General features: G+C 44.7%; 1 protein-coding gene and 1 long non-coding RNA gene across 2 annotated transcripts in view; one reads left to right on the top strand and one right to left on the bottom strand.

The window, feature by feature from the left end:
• Positions 1 to 7,688, top strand: part of Polr2m (polymerase (RNA) II (DNA directed) polypeptide M) — an 8,111-nt gene extending 423 nt beyond the window's left edge. The window contains exons 2-4 of the mRNA XM_005393846.2: positions 1,447 to 2,082; positions 4,531 to 4,735; positions 6,059 to 7,688. Coding sequence (XP_005393903.1) covers positions 1,447 to 2,082; positions 4,531 to 4,735; positions 6,059 to 6,205 — 988 coding nt within the window. The 3' untranslated portion in view covers positions 6,206 to 7,688. The remainder of the gene's footprint in view (positions 1 to 1,446; positions 2,083 to 4,530; positions 4,736 to 6,058) is intronic.
• Positions 7,689 to 12,317: 4,629 nt separating this feature from the next.
• LOC106149587 lies at positions 12,318 to 14,062 on the bottom strand. The gene is made up of 3 exons (XR_001235861.1): positions 13,988 to 14,062; positions 13,439 to 13,672; positions 12,318 to 12,357 (listed from the first exon to the last, which is right to left on the bottom strand). It is a non-coding gene; the product is annotated as an uncharacterized LOC106149587 (long non-coding RNA).
• Between the last annotated feature and the right edge of the window lie 1,134 nt (positions 14,063 to 15,196).

Raw genomic sequence — 15,196 nt, 5'->3', positions numbered from 1 at the left:
GGCGCGGGGCTCGGCGGGGCACGGACGGGCCCTGGTGGTTTGTGAACTTGGCGCAGGGCGGTTTGAAGCAGTGAGAGGCGGAAGACGCCAGGAGGATATTTTTGGAGCGGTTTCCAAGGCGCGGGTGGTGGGAAGGTGGACCAGGAAGGTGCCCTGGGATCGGGAGAACTTGTGGATAAGTAGTCGACAGGGATGGCTGAAGTTTGCGGTCTGTGTGGAGGGCCACTAGCAAATAGGAAAATCGGGGACAGGAATGGATTTAAGGTCGCCTTCACTTAGTGTGTGCTGGGCTGAAAGGAGAGTACAAGAGATACTTGTGCTAATTGAAAACCGTGGCGGGAAAAGCAGGAGAGAGAAGAATGTGTGCACATGTACTTGAAGTCCTGGGACGAGTGTAGTGTCGCACGGGCTGTGACCACCTCTCCTAAAGAGAAGAGAACCAGAAGAAGAATTTCTGCTGTCACACGTCAAATAATCACTTGTTGTTTGAATCGGGGGAAGTCTCAGTAGAGATGGACGATTTTACTTCGTGAAAATGGGTTTTAGTAGAAACAACTGAGAAGTCTTTTTTTACCGAGAATCGAACTTGGGACCTTGTGCTTGCCAGGCAGGCGCTGTGCCGCTGAGCTAAATCCCCGGCCCCTGAGAGGTCTTTAAAATAAGATACACAAGCACATGTTCCATTCCAGAACAAGGATATCATTACATTATGAAGCCTCTGCACTGTACTAGCGGGATTGAGGGTGAAATGGCCGATGATGTCTTGGCATTATGAAGATAATTTTGACCTATGGACCTATCCACACGTCTAGGTGTTGGAGATCATACTTTAATAAAACTAGTGATTTTTTAAAAAGTTTTAAATGAGTAGTATATACATTGAATATATGTTATTTTCAATGCTTGTGACCAGAATTTTTTTGAATATGAGATTTTTGTTGGGTTTTGGGATATTTGTATATACATAACGAGATACTTTGGGCCTGGGACCCGAGACTGAGTGTGCAGTTCATTTATATTTCTTATACATGTAGGCTAAAAATAGCATTTTTTGGTATGTTTGTGTTTTGCCTGCAACCTGTTACAGGTGGTCAGACTTGGTAGTTCCCATGGTTGGAGTCATATTAGGATTTAAACACTTTCAGATTTTGGAGTATTTCACATAGCAGATATTTCAGATTAGGAATGTTCAGCCCGTGTTTCTAACACACTTTCACTGAAGTTTTAAGTAGAGACAAATGAGTCATATATTCCCCTCTTCTTCCTGTTGTCTCCTGTCTTGGGGGGCATTTGAATAACTGTCTTAGTTGTTTCACTCCTGCTTTGGGCCCAGATTTTTGACTTAAAAATCATTTTTTTCCCTTTGGGTATGTTTTACCATTTACATGTTATGTCTCAAGTTTAGAAACACGACTGTAATGTGTACCTGTTTTTTCCATTTGACAGAAAATTCATTTGCAAATTGCCCGACAAAGGTAAAAAGATCTTGGATACAGTTGCCAAACTGAAAGCTGCTATTGCTGATCGTGAAGAGGATAGAGGAAAAAGTGAACTGTTTAATCCTGTTAATTTAGACTTTGAGCTAAGGCAAAAGGCAATTGCAAGAGTTGATGCGGACGTAGATAAGACCCAGAATTCTGAACAGATACTTGATACTTCATCACTAGTTTCTGGCTGTTCTCCTGTAGATAAAATCAAGTTATCCAAAACAGCTTCAGAAAATCAGGGACTTGTGCTTCCTACTCACAAAGACAAGGAAGAGTCTCCACCGGCCGAGTCCACAGTGAGCCAGCGCCCAGCTTCCAGCAGCAGGGCTGGGAGGCTTTCCCCAACCCAGGCTGAGGAGCATCTCCCGCAGCAGTGTGTTTCGGGTCGCACAGAAGATATTTCCGGCGGCTTGAACAACTCATTTATCGACAAGTTGGAGAGGATCATGATTACGGACCAAGGTGACCACCACGCAGAAGCCGAGACCTTGACGAGCCTCTCTAGTGGGCCTCCTAAGAGGCCTCATTACATGGAAGTGCTAGAAATGCGAGCCAAGAACCCAGTGCCCCCATCACATAAATTTAAAACCAATGTGTAAGTATCACTGGGAGCAGACCTGTCACAGGACGTAACCTATATGAAACTCAAAAAGGGGGATGAGTGCTTTTAAGTTCAGTGGGCTGTATGTGAGCATACTTATCGGTGGGCATGAACACTGTGGAAACATCGAGGCCAGCTTGGCAGGAGCAGAGGATTTCTGTTGAAAAATACTTTGGTCTTGAAGCCAAATAATTTAAAAAGTTTTAAGTAGCAGATGGGGAATATCAAATTTCAGGATGCTTAGCCAGTATTGCATAATAAACACAGAATTGGATAGACAATTTATTATGGTTTTTTTTTCCAGTACCATTTTCTGGTGTGCTGCTTCCCTTTGATTAACCAGTAAGCAGAGGGAGAAGCAGTTGCAGGATCTGATGGGCCTGTCTACATGCTCACTGTGCATAAGTGACCTTGCTCTGCGGGTGAAGTAAAATAAAGTGTTCCCCAGAGAATTCAGGATCTAGATGAGGAACAACATTCACATTCTCAAGGGAAAATTTAACTATAGAATACTAACAGTTTCTGGGCTCTAGGGAAAGGCATTTGAAAAGAGCTAAAAAATTGAACCTTGATTCTGGCTTCTGAGTTCCTTGCCATACTTTTGTTTCTGATATTTCCAGCAAAAGTTCCTTGAAAAGGAAAGAGTTGTTCTTTATGGACTGCACATGTAACATTCAAGTGTACTTAGAAGGATGTTAACGTAAGATACAAGACACTTTTCTTTGAGAAACTGAAAGTCCCATGTTTAGAAATACCTAAAATACGTTTTTGTTGTAATAAGAAGACTTTAAAGTTAAATGCTACCCTTTGAGTCAATTTTTTTTAACCTCAAAGCATTGCTGCTGTACGGAAGAGCAATATTGTACTACATTTCTCGCTTGGGATGAAAAGTGATCTTTGATCAAGTACTCTTGTTCCTGAATGCAGTGAGGTGTCTCTTCATTTCTAGGCCATTTTGGAAAACCAGAAGCACCATTCAGTTAACAAATGCAAGAAAGTATCGGTTCCCCTGTAGATGAAATCCAGGTCTGGATTGCAATCTTGTAGCAAAAGTTGGAGATGAGGGGACAGAAGTGAAGGTTCCCAGGGATCAGGATATTTAGGAACGAGGGAGTACCCTGTGCAGCAGAGGCGAGCAGCACGGGCTGAGCCGCAGGAGTCAGTAGGCACAGACTGGCCAGCGTGGGGGTTCGTTGGGTGGGTCGTGGCTTGGAGGGCGGGCAGTAGGATGAATTCATGCTTGGCTCTTGTTTTTAGGGCGCTGGGTGTAAACCCGGGGCCTCATGCATGCTACCAGGCGTTGCTGACCGGTACTTTGGCCCTTGTGCTTTTCCTTTGGCCTTCCGCGTGCTCTGGCTTTGTATACTCTACCTGGATGGTGGAGGTTGCTTTTGATACAGGTCCTGCCAGTCAGCTGTGAAACAGGGCCACTTGGGTGTTCATGACACCTCGGCTCCATCACGTACAGAGTGGCACCCCAGTCTCTCCCCAGACTGACCACCATATTCCCAAGTCACCAGTGCTACTACCACCTTGATTTTCTACCTGGGTTCTTTTTCCTCGTCTCAAGCTCCCCCTCCATGTTACATGTCCTTGCTCTTCATCCCTACAATCACTCTTTCCCCTCTCTTCTGTCAGAGTGAAGGTTCTCATCTCTCATGCTATAACTGGACTGCTCCTGACAACAGCCAGCCCTTCCCCGCTTTCCCTGGCATCCTGATGCCAGAGTGGAATTTGTAAAATACGAATCTGAAGCTGTTACGTGGACAAGAGCCCTGCACTGTAGCCTGGGCCCAGCCTCCTTGTCATCTTTTCCTGGTGTTTCTGTACTCTGCTTCTAGCCGCCCCCTTTCCCTCCCTCACTGCTGGGATGTGCTTCTCCACCCATTGACATGGCGCACACCCAGGCCAAGCCTGTTCGTATGTCACCGTGAAGCTTTTCTCATCACTTCTCTTTCTCCCAGAACAAATCTCGTAGTATTTGTGGTATTATGTTAAACTGAAACTGTTCACTTGTTTGTGGTGAGCTGTTTACAGTAAGCTCCTTTGTAAATGCATTTTTGAGTGAATAAATGAAAAATAACCTCAGTTTGAATATAAGGTGTGAAAAGGGAAAGGAGCCAGGTGTAGTGGCGCACACCTGTAATCTCAGTACTTGGGAGGCGGAGGTAGGAGGATTGCTGTGAGTTTGAGACCATCCTGGGCTACAAAATGAGCTCAAGGGCAGCCCAAACTGCACAGCAAAACGCTGTCTCAAAAAGACAAAAACAAAAATTTAAAAAAAGGGAAAAGAAAGGAAAGAGCCCATGTCTGTGTACATACATACCCCTTTGGTAGGCAGTGGGTTGTGGGTAAACTGCTGGGATTAGAGGCTGTGTGTGTGTGTGTGTGTGTGTGTAAGTGCTTCGGTTGTGTGATGTAACGGAAGTGTCCCTTCCTCAGGTTACCGTCACAGCACGGTGGCTCACCGGGTCACTTTTGGAGGGCAGAGTCTCCTGTGTCCTCAGAGGAGCGGCGGCGCAGGGACAAGCAGCACCTGGATGATATCACAGCAGCACGGCTCCTGCCGCTGCACCATCTGCCCACGCAGCTGCTGAGCATAGGAGAGTCTTTGGCACTTCAGCAACAGCAGAAGCAGAATTACGAGGTATTTCAAGTACTGGGTTCTTGTCCTTGTGTTGGATGCTCCTCGTTTGTCAGAGTTTACTCAGGAGTTCAGGGAGGAGGGGTATGACGAGAAGTAGGTGCTGAGGCCACCATTAGCTCTCAGAGATGAGACACAGAATCGCTAAAATGGCAGGCAGCAGCCCACGACGGTCCCAGCCTCTTCCAGTATCCACGGTGATTTCCCAGGGAGAGGGCTGCGGCTTCGGTCTGCAGGCCCAGGTGTGGCCTGCGTCCCTTGGGGTAGCATGGCGCTGTGAACCCCATCGATGGGGCTCCTCGCCCTTGGGATGCAGCCCCGGCCTGCTAAGATCACTGGGAAATGTGGTTCCACTCTTGCTTCTTCTTTGGTACGGACAGTGCTCACCGAGTGGGGAGGTGTTGTGTTGCCAGCAGACGTCAGGAGTCGGGCCCAAGTGAGGAGAAAGTCTCCTCCTTCCGTCATCTAGATCAGTTTGTAGCACTTACCCTGTGGTGTGCGTAGCTGATGGTAGCTTAACGGAGTAGAGAAGCTAAGGGTGAGAGGGGAATTCAAAGTAGATATTCTTGGTTAGTAGTCCCTTGAGCCACCTGGTGACAGCATCTTGAGCTACTTTGGTAGGTACTGCTTAGCTAGATTTGAGTCAGGTACTGTGCACCGCTCATGGAAAGCTACCCTGTCAGTCTGTCTTGGCCTTTCATAAATGCTCAGTTAACGTGGGTTGACATTTTCAAGACAGTGTTTTACCATTTTTCTTCTTGGTGTGTTAAAATTACTACTAGTTATGACTTCAGCCTTGAGGAAATGTTTTCTAAATTGTTTGTGGAATCTAAAATGCCTGTCTTCAGATAATTCGAGGTTTAGTTTACCCCTTTGGTATGAAATCAGTTTCTTTGGCAGAGTACTAGTTGCAGCTTCCACATCTGCCTGCTTGTAATACTCAGGGCCCTGGGAGAAGGGCACGGAGAAGTCCAGGGCACCACAAAGGGGGGAGCCTGCCCGCCCCAGTCGCAGGTAACGTCCTCAGCGTGCGTGAGCGCACTGCCTAGCTGAGCTCACCTGGGCCTTTGTGGAGTGAGATTTCTGTAGGACTGTATTAGGTATTAGAATCAATACCTGATTGTCTTCTGTCATTGAAATGTAATTCTCATGCCTAGAAGCCATGATTTCATCTGCAGAAGAAGGTGCTATCATCTGGAGAAATAAACACAATTCCTGATTTTTGACATTTAATCGATCTGGTCACTTCCTGTGTCACTTGCCACTGAAAAATTGTAAGAAAAAGATACAAATGTATAACTTTTTGCTTTGTTCTTTGCTTTAAAGGAAATGCAAGCGAAGCTCGCAGCACAAAAGCTAGCAGAAAGACTGAATATTAAAATGCAGAGTTACAGTCCTGAAGGGGAGTCTGTGGGGAGGTACCGAGAAGTGAGGGATGAAGGCGACGCTCTGTCCTCTGACGACGAGTGCTGAAGACGGCGCTGCGGTGACCTGCGCTCCGACAGTTACATCAGACTTGGTAACAAGTATCGAGATCATCAGTGTCGGACATAGCTGAGGGAAACACCTTATAGTTACACCAAGGAAGCTACAAGAAAAAGCCCAATTTGTTTTTTCAGATGGTGATCTTCATGTGCTTGAAAAGTTTACTATTTGAATATCGTGTTTAACCATATTGTATTAAAGTTTTGCAGTTTGTTGTACATTGATCTGATATTTTAGTATGTGGTAGAGCAGTTTTTTTCTTTAAGCCAAATGAAATCAGATGACTGCTTGTCTCCTTAATCTTACTTTTATCAAACAGTATTTCTCACATCTTCCAGTGATGGATGTAGTTGTCCTGGACAGCTAAAGTGTGTTAGGAAGGCAGTTCCCTGCTTTCCTGCGTAGCTAAGGGAGCCGACTTGAGAAGCTGAGGCAGGCTGCATGGAGCTCCTGAGCTATTGGAAGTGAAGTGCCTAGGAGAACACTGGGAAACATTCGGAAGTGTTTGCTTCCTCCTCCTATCTTATGTGAGGAAGCTTCTCCTTTCCTTCTCCTTAGGAACAGGAATAGTTCTTGGAGATGCTGCATGTGGAGGGTCTCGTGGGAAGTCAGATTCACGGGGAGTGACTGTACAGGAGGAGTCCACGGTGCCCGAGCTTGGTGAAAGTTTCAGTGCTGTTCTCGGGCGGCACCTGATGGGTTCTGTGAGCTGGTGGGTGAGAAGTCCAAGTGTGGGACATACGTGTCTGGTAAGGAAACCAGAATTTTAAAGTTACAATTAGGTTGTCAGTACATTGGAGTTTTTTCCCCAAAGAAGTCATATATAGGTCTTAGAAATCTCAATCTCATATATACACGTTCCTGTCGTTTTAAATGATTGGATGTTGTCTCCAGAGGAATTAACGCTTACATTATCGAACAATTCTTTGCCTGATATGTGGAGCCTTTAAAATACTGAAAGCAAAAAATATTAGAACAACTTCAAATGCTCGTGGTGACATTTTACTGGTATCTAAAGTTTGCTTCTTTAAAAAAGAGGCCGTTCGTGTGTGACGTTTGCCGGGAAGCACATGGAGGCCAGAGGCCCTGTGACAGGTAGGGCTCGAGGCCTGCTCTGTTTGCTGGTAGGAGCTGCTTTCCATCTTCCCTCTTCCTGGAAGAAGCAAACATTAAAGAATGCTGAACCGACAGTTTTGTTGTTTTTAGTTTTTAAAACTAATAACGGGTTTCAAAACAAAGTGATTTGATATTCCTTAGAGAATGAAAACACGTCATTTCTGCAGAGTGGGAAGCAGAGGTGCTCCTGTGCATGTGCAGTCTTTAAGCCCACCCGCCAGACACAGCCTGTGGTGTTTAAGTCCGTACTGTTACTTAGTTTTCTCTGCGTAGCTATACATTCATATTTTGAAAATGTAGTCATACCATATATTGTTTCATAGACTGCTCTGACTATTATAAACATTTTTCTGTATAAATACTTGCATTTTAGATAGCTGCAGAATGTTTTTCATGGGTGTTCCATAACTTAAAATAATTACTTATTGTGTAAAAATTGTTTATTATGTGATCTCAACCGTGCTTTGATCAATATCTTAAAAAATAATCACACCTACCAGGTGTGGTAGTACATACCTATAATCCCAGCAGTCTGGGAGGCTGAGGCAGAAGGATCACAAGTTGGAGCTTAGCTTGGGCAATTTAGTGACTTAGCGAGACCTTGCCTCAAAATTTTAAAAGGGCAGAGGCAAGGAATGTAGCTCAGTGCAGAGGCTCTGGGTTCAACGCCTGGTACCAAAAAAATGAAACAAAACAAAAACCCAGAAAAAACATACATTTATTTTCAGAGACATTTTTTAAGAAGTGAAATTGCTAGAGGAAAGGTATATAAGTTTTTGAGACCCTTGCTACATATCACTTATTTCAGAGAGTGTGTCCATTTATATTTCCTTAAGCAATATGTGACCCAGGATTTAAAATTACTATTTAAGATATTTGCAAATTAATTATAGGAAAACCTTAGTGAAGGCTTTTTTTGTGTTTGTTTTCCATTTCCATTCATTCTTTTGAGACCTGCTTATTCATATGATTGTCCTGTTACTGTTTTGGAGAGCTTGCCCTTCTTGGTTTGAATTCTTCATAAATTAAGAATGCCATCCTCATACAATATGTATGCCCCTCATACAGCATTTTACCGTGTTATTTGCTTTTTTATGTAGCTTACGGTATTTCAGCATATTTTTCTTTAGAAGTCTCCCTTTACCTGTGTGCTTGAACATGCGTAAGTATGGGTAAATATACTAGTTTTGGGGTTATGTTGCTTTTTTTCCCTTTTTACAGTTGTTTTTAATTCAATAGGAATTTTATTTTGTTTTTACACACACCTCATTTAATCTAAATAACTGGAATGAAAACAATTTTAATCTCAAGTTTATTTGGAGGTACTGTGTGAGGAAGAGATTTAAGATTAATCTTTGCAAAGAGTATCAGTTACTTCAGTATTGTAAGCCACTCTTTTCCTTTGTAATGCTCTATTTATAGAATATAAATTTTTATGTGTCTTTTATATCTTTGGTTTATTTCTGGGCCTTCTGATTTTTTCCTTATTATCCACCATTCTGGTTTTAATTGGTGTTTTATTTGGTAGAGTGAGTCTCCCCATTTTCTTGGAAATTTTGTGAAATACAGCCCACAGAAAAACACATCAAATACATGTGCTGTTTAGTAGATACACCAGCAATTAAGCACACTTTGAGACAGAGAAGCCATTGCTGGCTCTCAGAATCTCCACGTCCCCTGGTGACCGCCACCACCGCCCTCTGTCCCCAGAGGCCACCACTGTCCTGACTTCGTAGTAAGTTTCTCCCCTCCGTTCTTTAAAAACATCTTTTTATCTGTTATTACGTGACAGTATAGCTTATTTTGCCCACTTTTGCCTCCTATAAAGATTGAATCATTCTGTATGTTGTGTCTGGTGTCCTTAATGTTACTGAGAAAATTCATGTCCATGGGTGTGGCTGGTTCATTTTTATTGCTGCATAGTGTCCTGTTTGTTCAGTACCACTGTCTTTATTCTGTGATGTTTTCAGGTTTTGGCTGTGACAAGCAGTACCTTTTCACCCATAGGCATGTCTCTGTAGGATATGTACCCGGGAGTGGAATTGCTGGGTTAGGAGGTATGCACATTGTGAGCTTTTCATGTTCCCACACCCTTCCCGTGTATAAGAGTTACGGTATTACCAGACTTCAGTTTGAGCCAGTGTGATGTTGAAGGCATTCACTGGTTTTATTCTACATTTCCCTAATGAGGAATGGCATTGAGCATTATTGGATGCTTAATTGGCTGCTGGATTTCTTCTGAAAAGGGCCCATTTGAATCTCACCCCTTTTTTGTTGTACTGTGTTAGCTGCCTCCTTTTCCTGTGTTTTGTAGGATAGCTTCTGGATTCTGAAGTGTGGTATTTAAACAAAGAGTTTGGTATGTGGTTGGTTGTGCTTATATCTTCTCCCCTTCCCGAGCTGACTTCATCATCTTCATGCTGTCCCATCGGGCGGCTTGTAGCGCTTCTCAGGGGGTCTTTGATGACAGTGATGCAAAGAAAAGCATTGATGTAGCAGACCATATGTCATCCTATTACAGTTCCTTAAGGAAAACCTGAAAATGGTATAAAAATTGTAATACAGCTGATTTGTGGTACAGCGCTTGTGAATGCGTATTACACCAGCAATGGGGTACTCACAAAGTTTCCATGTTAAAATTTATTAACTATGGTTATTGATAAACTATTCACAAATGTAAATAAATTTAATGAAATAAATTTGTTGATTATTGTAATATTTTTAATTGGTATAAATAGTAGTAATATTTATATTTGGGCAGTAATTATGTAAATTTATGCAACTAACTAGATTTGGTCCATTTACAGACTTTATTGATTTTATTAGTAAAAAACCCAATAAAAGTGATTAGATCCATTTGTACCACCAGTGGTACAGGCTGTCTGATGAGACGGTCACTCATGTACCTCTGGTGGCTCAGGTGGGCGAGAATGTGTAAATTTATTTGTGCTAATGATACATGGCCTTATTCATGTTGACTTTGTAGGGTGGCTGGAGCAAGGCCTGCCATGTTGCTTTTCAAAGTGGTTCGGGTGTTTTTGGCCCTTAGCATTCTTATATAAAGGCTGAATTTTAGATCATCTTGTCATGTTCCACAGAAGAACTCCTTGGTAATGCAAATCTTCTTTCATTTTCAAAACAAATGTTTGTTATTCTGTCACTGATCATTAGTTTTTTATTTATAATGGTCCACATTCCAAAATGAGATGGGGGATGTGGAGCCTCCCGATTGCTGCAGTGTCTACTGCTCTGTGAGGGGGCTGTTTCTAGTTCCTGTGTTTAAGTGGGAAACTCGGAGTGCTGGCTCAGTGTGAATACCTCGGTGTGGTACAGCTTTGATGGAGCGGAGGTAACAAGTAAAGAAGAGAGGAATTTTTTTGAAAAGTCAGAATGAGGCTTAGAACGAGAAGATGGAGTGGACCTGCAGCATTTTGAACCCTTGCCTTTGATTTCCTCATGATCACGACAAGGAAATGAAGCGCTCAAGCTTGGGGCTCAGCCTAAAGTGCGGAAGACATTACGAGGACTGATCCCACTGCACACACTCATCAGTACAGGACATTAGTGTGAGCTCTCATCTCTGGAGGACTGAACACCGCGGAGTGCTGCGGGCTAGTGCAGCAGAGAGCGTGTCTGGATTCATTTCTCCTGTAACGGGGATGTCGAGGCAGTTTGCTCACGGTTCCCCACCGGCAGCCGAGAGGAGGACTCAGCGTCCAGGTTTTGGGCTGTGGACTGCACGGCTTTGCAGGTGACACTACACATCGAGCTGCAGTGTCGTGGTACGCGAGCTTAGGCCGTCTGTGGGACTGTGTCATTTCTGACGTACACGACAAAAGAGCTTTTGCGTTCCAGTGACTCGTGTTTGGAATGTGTTCTTTAAATCGTTTTGAGACCGTGTGACTATTGTAGCTACCACTCGTATTTTTATTCTTCCCTCTGATTACTGGCTGCATAAATTTTGTAGAGGAGACTTGAGGAAAAGTGGCATCAGTATTGAGCTTTTCTCAAAGGATCAGGGCAGACTGGTAGTTTACCCTGTAAATGCCTCCCCAAGCCCCTGTCCTGGGCATGGATCCCAGGGGTGCTCTGCCACTGAACTACATCCTCTTTTAACATTTTAGGGTCTTGCTAAGTTTTCCAGGCTGGCCTCCAATTTGTGACCCTCCTGCCTCAGCCTCCTGAGTGCTGGGCTTAGAGGTGTGTGCCACCATTCCATACTCTCCCTCTTTGGGTTTATGGCATAGTTGGTGCCACTAAAAGTTAGAAAAAACAAACAAATTTCAACTTTGTGTAAATTGAGAAGTTGGAAATGCTATTATTGTAATTTCTGTCTTAACGGGAGGAAGCTTTGGTAAATGAGCCTCATGTTGGGTCCTATTGAACCTTGGGCAGGCCACGAATCAGACGCGAATGAAGTACAGGATAAAAGCCTGGACAGTTGAGTATGATGAGTAAAGTCACCTGTTACTTTCCAGGTGACTTTAGAAACTTGGAGCAAAAAAGAAGGCTAAAAACAAGGGTAAGCCCCTGGAATGGCATTTGATTATGAGATTAGGACCCAAATGCCTCTATTACCTTCAACTACAGGGAAGTTATGTACTTGCATGGCTAATAAGCCTGTTCATTGAGGTCAGTGGCCCCTTACCTAATGCACCAGGTATGTTCTGAACATAATTTGGAAGAGTGGCCCCTGAGGGCTAAAAGATTTTATATAAGAGCCTTGTAATGATGGTAACAATTACAGCTGAAGCTGGTTTAGGAGAAGCAGTTTTGCCATATGAAGTGAAATGTTTTAACAACACCACCATATGAAACTTTTAATTTAGTGTTAAAATTAACCAAGAAGATGAAAGAATGTAAGATTGATCAAATAATCAAAGACAATAACAAGTAATTAAAAAAAAAAAAAACACTGGAAATGATGCAGAGCTTCACCATACAAGATGGTAGGAGGTCAACAATGGTGGTTATACTGCATATTGTTGTTTTGAGATCAGTCATTCTGATTACCAGATTCAAGCCTGCAAAATTGGTCAAGAAAAAAGAAAATTTTAAGCATTAACTGTTCCTTTCAATAAACCACAGACATCACTGTTAATTCCTATCATTTTGTTTTGAGGTCATGTATCCTCTTTGTGTGTGTGTGTTGTTTTGATTTTGATTTCACTACTGTTTTCGTTTTTTATCTTTAAAATATGAAAATAAAAATAAAATTAACCAAGAAGAAGAAAGACTCCTTAACTGATCTGACAAGGGGAAGTTAGGACACTGACCTAAGGAGGGCCCCAGCTTTGTATGGAGAAGTTCCATATTATTATTATTCTCTTTTAGAAGTTCCACATTATTAAAACAAAGGAAAAGTTGTAAATCAAGGCCTTATTTATAGCACACAGAAATAAACCTTACATTTAAGAGGTAGAGACTCAGCTTATAAATTATCTGAAAATATTCCTAAGAAATACATCAGTTTTCTTGGTTTTTTTTGTTTGGTACCAGGGATCAAACTCACAACCTCACACTTCCTAGGCAGGCACTTGTGCCACTGAGCTATATCCCCAGCCTACATCAGTTTTCTTAATGAGAACCATATATACTTGTATTATGTACCATTCCTAGTGATTGTTGTATAAAACAAAGTATATCTTGGTCTTAGATTTTTAACAAAAAGATTTTCACCTGCTCCCTAGCTGCCTTTCAAACTGAAGCACCATTAAGAAAACTGCCAGTGGAAGGTAAATCTTACCATTCTTTAGTAGTTAGGGAAGTGAGCTTAGAATTCATTCCACCCACAGCGGGAGAAACTGAGGCACAGAGTAGCACAGAGACCTGCCTGTGCTTGTGCAGCGGGCTCTGACAAAGCCCCCCGGTGCTCTTTGCCTGTACATGCAGTTTTATAATTAATTCCTTAACACATTTTGCACAATTATAGAAAAAGTACAGTACCCGACAGTTATCTTCTAATTTTGAAAGTACAGAAAGGTTTGATTTCTCTAGTCTTAATTATTGCGGATTTAATTGTTATGATTATTACTTACGACTATTTGGGAGGGGTAGGTAGCGTGTGTCCTGTCATGTAGGCGTGCGGCCCTGCGTTTCCTTTACCTTGTCTGTTTGGGTGCCTTCCTTGGAGCTCCTCCTCCGCGTTTCCAGCAGCTTGACTCCTGTGAGCTCCCCACATATCTCACCGACCCCTGAAATCTCAGCGCAACACCCCCGCAAGGGTCCCAGGGGCTTGGGGTCTCCACGTACTCTGCTGTGAGTTAGTATAGCCAGGCCTCTTAATTGCTCAGTGTGTATCCATTCATTAGGTGACTTTTCTCCTGAAGGGAAGTAGACCTTGAAGGAAAGGGAGAAGAGAAGAGGGGCGGTGGAAAGCAGAGGACAAGGAGAGGAAGCAGCCGGGAAGCGCGGGGTGCTTCACCCTAAAGTCTGCCATACTCCTCACTTGTGCTTGATCCCAGCATCTGCCAACCCCCACTAAAAATAAAAAAAATCTTTGTCAAGGTCACCACCGGCCAGGCTGCCGAACTCAAGAGCGGATTCCCAGTGCTCATGATCTCTCAGCGGTGTCTAGCATAGTTGATCGCTCTCGCCTGGTTCTGGAACACCACTCTTTCCTGGAGGTGCTGGGTGGCTACTTCCTGCTCTCACCTTCCCAGCGCCGAAACGGGGCTCTCTCCGTCTGCGCTCACTCTCCCTCGGGTGACCGAGGCAGCCTGAGGAATGTGCACACCAGCTCCTCATGCTGACTGCCAAGCCTGCGTCTCTAGTTACCACCTCCCTTCTCAGCTCAGCCACAGCAAGACTGCTGAGGAGCCTCAGGCTCTCGGGCAGGGACCAGGACGTACCATGATGGTGGCAGGGGGCAATGATGGCAGAGTTCTCGCTTTGGTACCACATTTCCCTCAAAATCAGACCTAGCTGGTCCACAAGACCCGCCTGCGTCCCAGCTGCACGGCCCCACTGCCCTTCAGATGCACCTTAAGGTGGGTGCCAGTGACTGTAAAACAACCCCTTGGCTGCTTTATTTTCTTCATAGACCTACATGTTGTTCGTTTTGCCTGACTTCCCCTAGTAGAATAGAGCGCAGGGATCTTTGTGTATTGTGTCCCCAGCCTGGAACAGAGCTAGACGCATAGCGGGCTCTGGAAGGTTTGGGGATGGAGGAACGCAGGGAGAGGAAGGCGGGCTCAGAGGCCCGCGCCCTCGCCTGCCAGCACCTGGGGCCTCCTTCGTGCTCCCCGTCCCAGGTTCTCCGGGGAAGGAGCCCGGGGCCGAGGACGGACCCTCCCAAGGTCACTCGCTGAGACCTGCGCTAGAGGGGCGCACCGGAGTCGCGTGGCCGTCGGGGCCCGGTGTCAGTGCCGCGGTCACGGGTGCCAGGGACGGCAGCTTGGCGCTGCCCAGGAGCCAGGCAGGGGGAAGGCCGCCGGAAGTCGCGGCGGGAGGACGGCGTGCGCTCGGCCTAGCGCCTGGCCCTGGGCTCGGCCGGGCAGACAGACAGCTCGCGGGACGGGTCAGGCAGAGGCCCCTGCGCAGAGGAGCTGGGGGCACCGCCTCGGCTCAGCCGAAGAAAAGGGTTTGAAATGGGCTTCGGACCCTGGGAGTGTGAGGAACGCGGCGGGGATGGTGAGGTACCATCAGAGTATCAGCAATCAGAGGCAGGGAATGCGCACATCCGGGAAAGGGAGAAGCTGGGTGCCTACGTCAGAGGCACTCAGAATAATGCAGAGTTACATTAGAACTCAGAGGCTTTTTAAAAAAATATATACAGAGCGCAGAGTGACGTCTCCGGGACTTTCAAATGTGGACTAAGGTTGCAGACACTGTGGAGAGGTGTGCAGGGTACTTATTTGGGGA

Source organism: Chinchilla lanigera, unplaced genomic scaffold (genome assembly GCF_000276665.1).
Source record: "Chinchilla lanigera isolate Chin_1 unplaced genomic scaffold, ChiLan1.0 scaffold00049, whole genome shotgun sequence".
NCBI classification, from domain to species: domain Eukaryota; kingdom Metazoa; phylum Chordata; class Mammalia; order Rodentia; family Chinchillidae; genus Chinchilla; species Chinchilla lanigera.
Note: the sequence above shows the minus strand (reverse complement) of the source record. Positions and strands in the feature narration are given on the sequence as shown.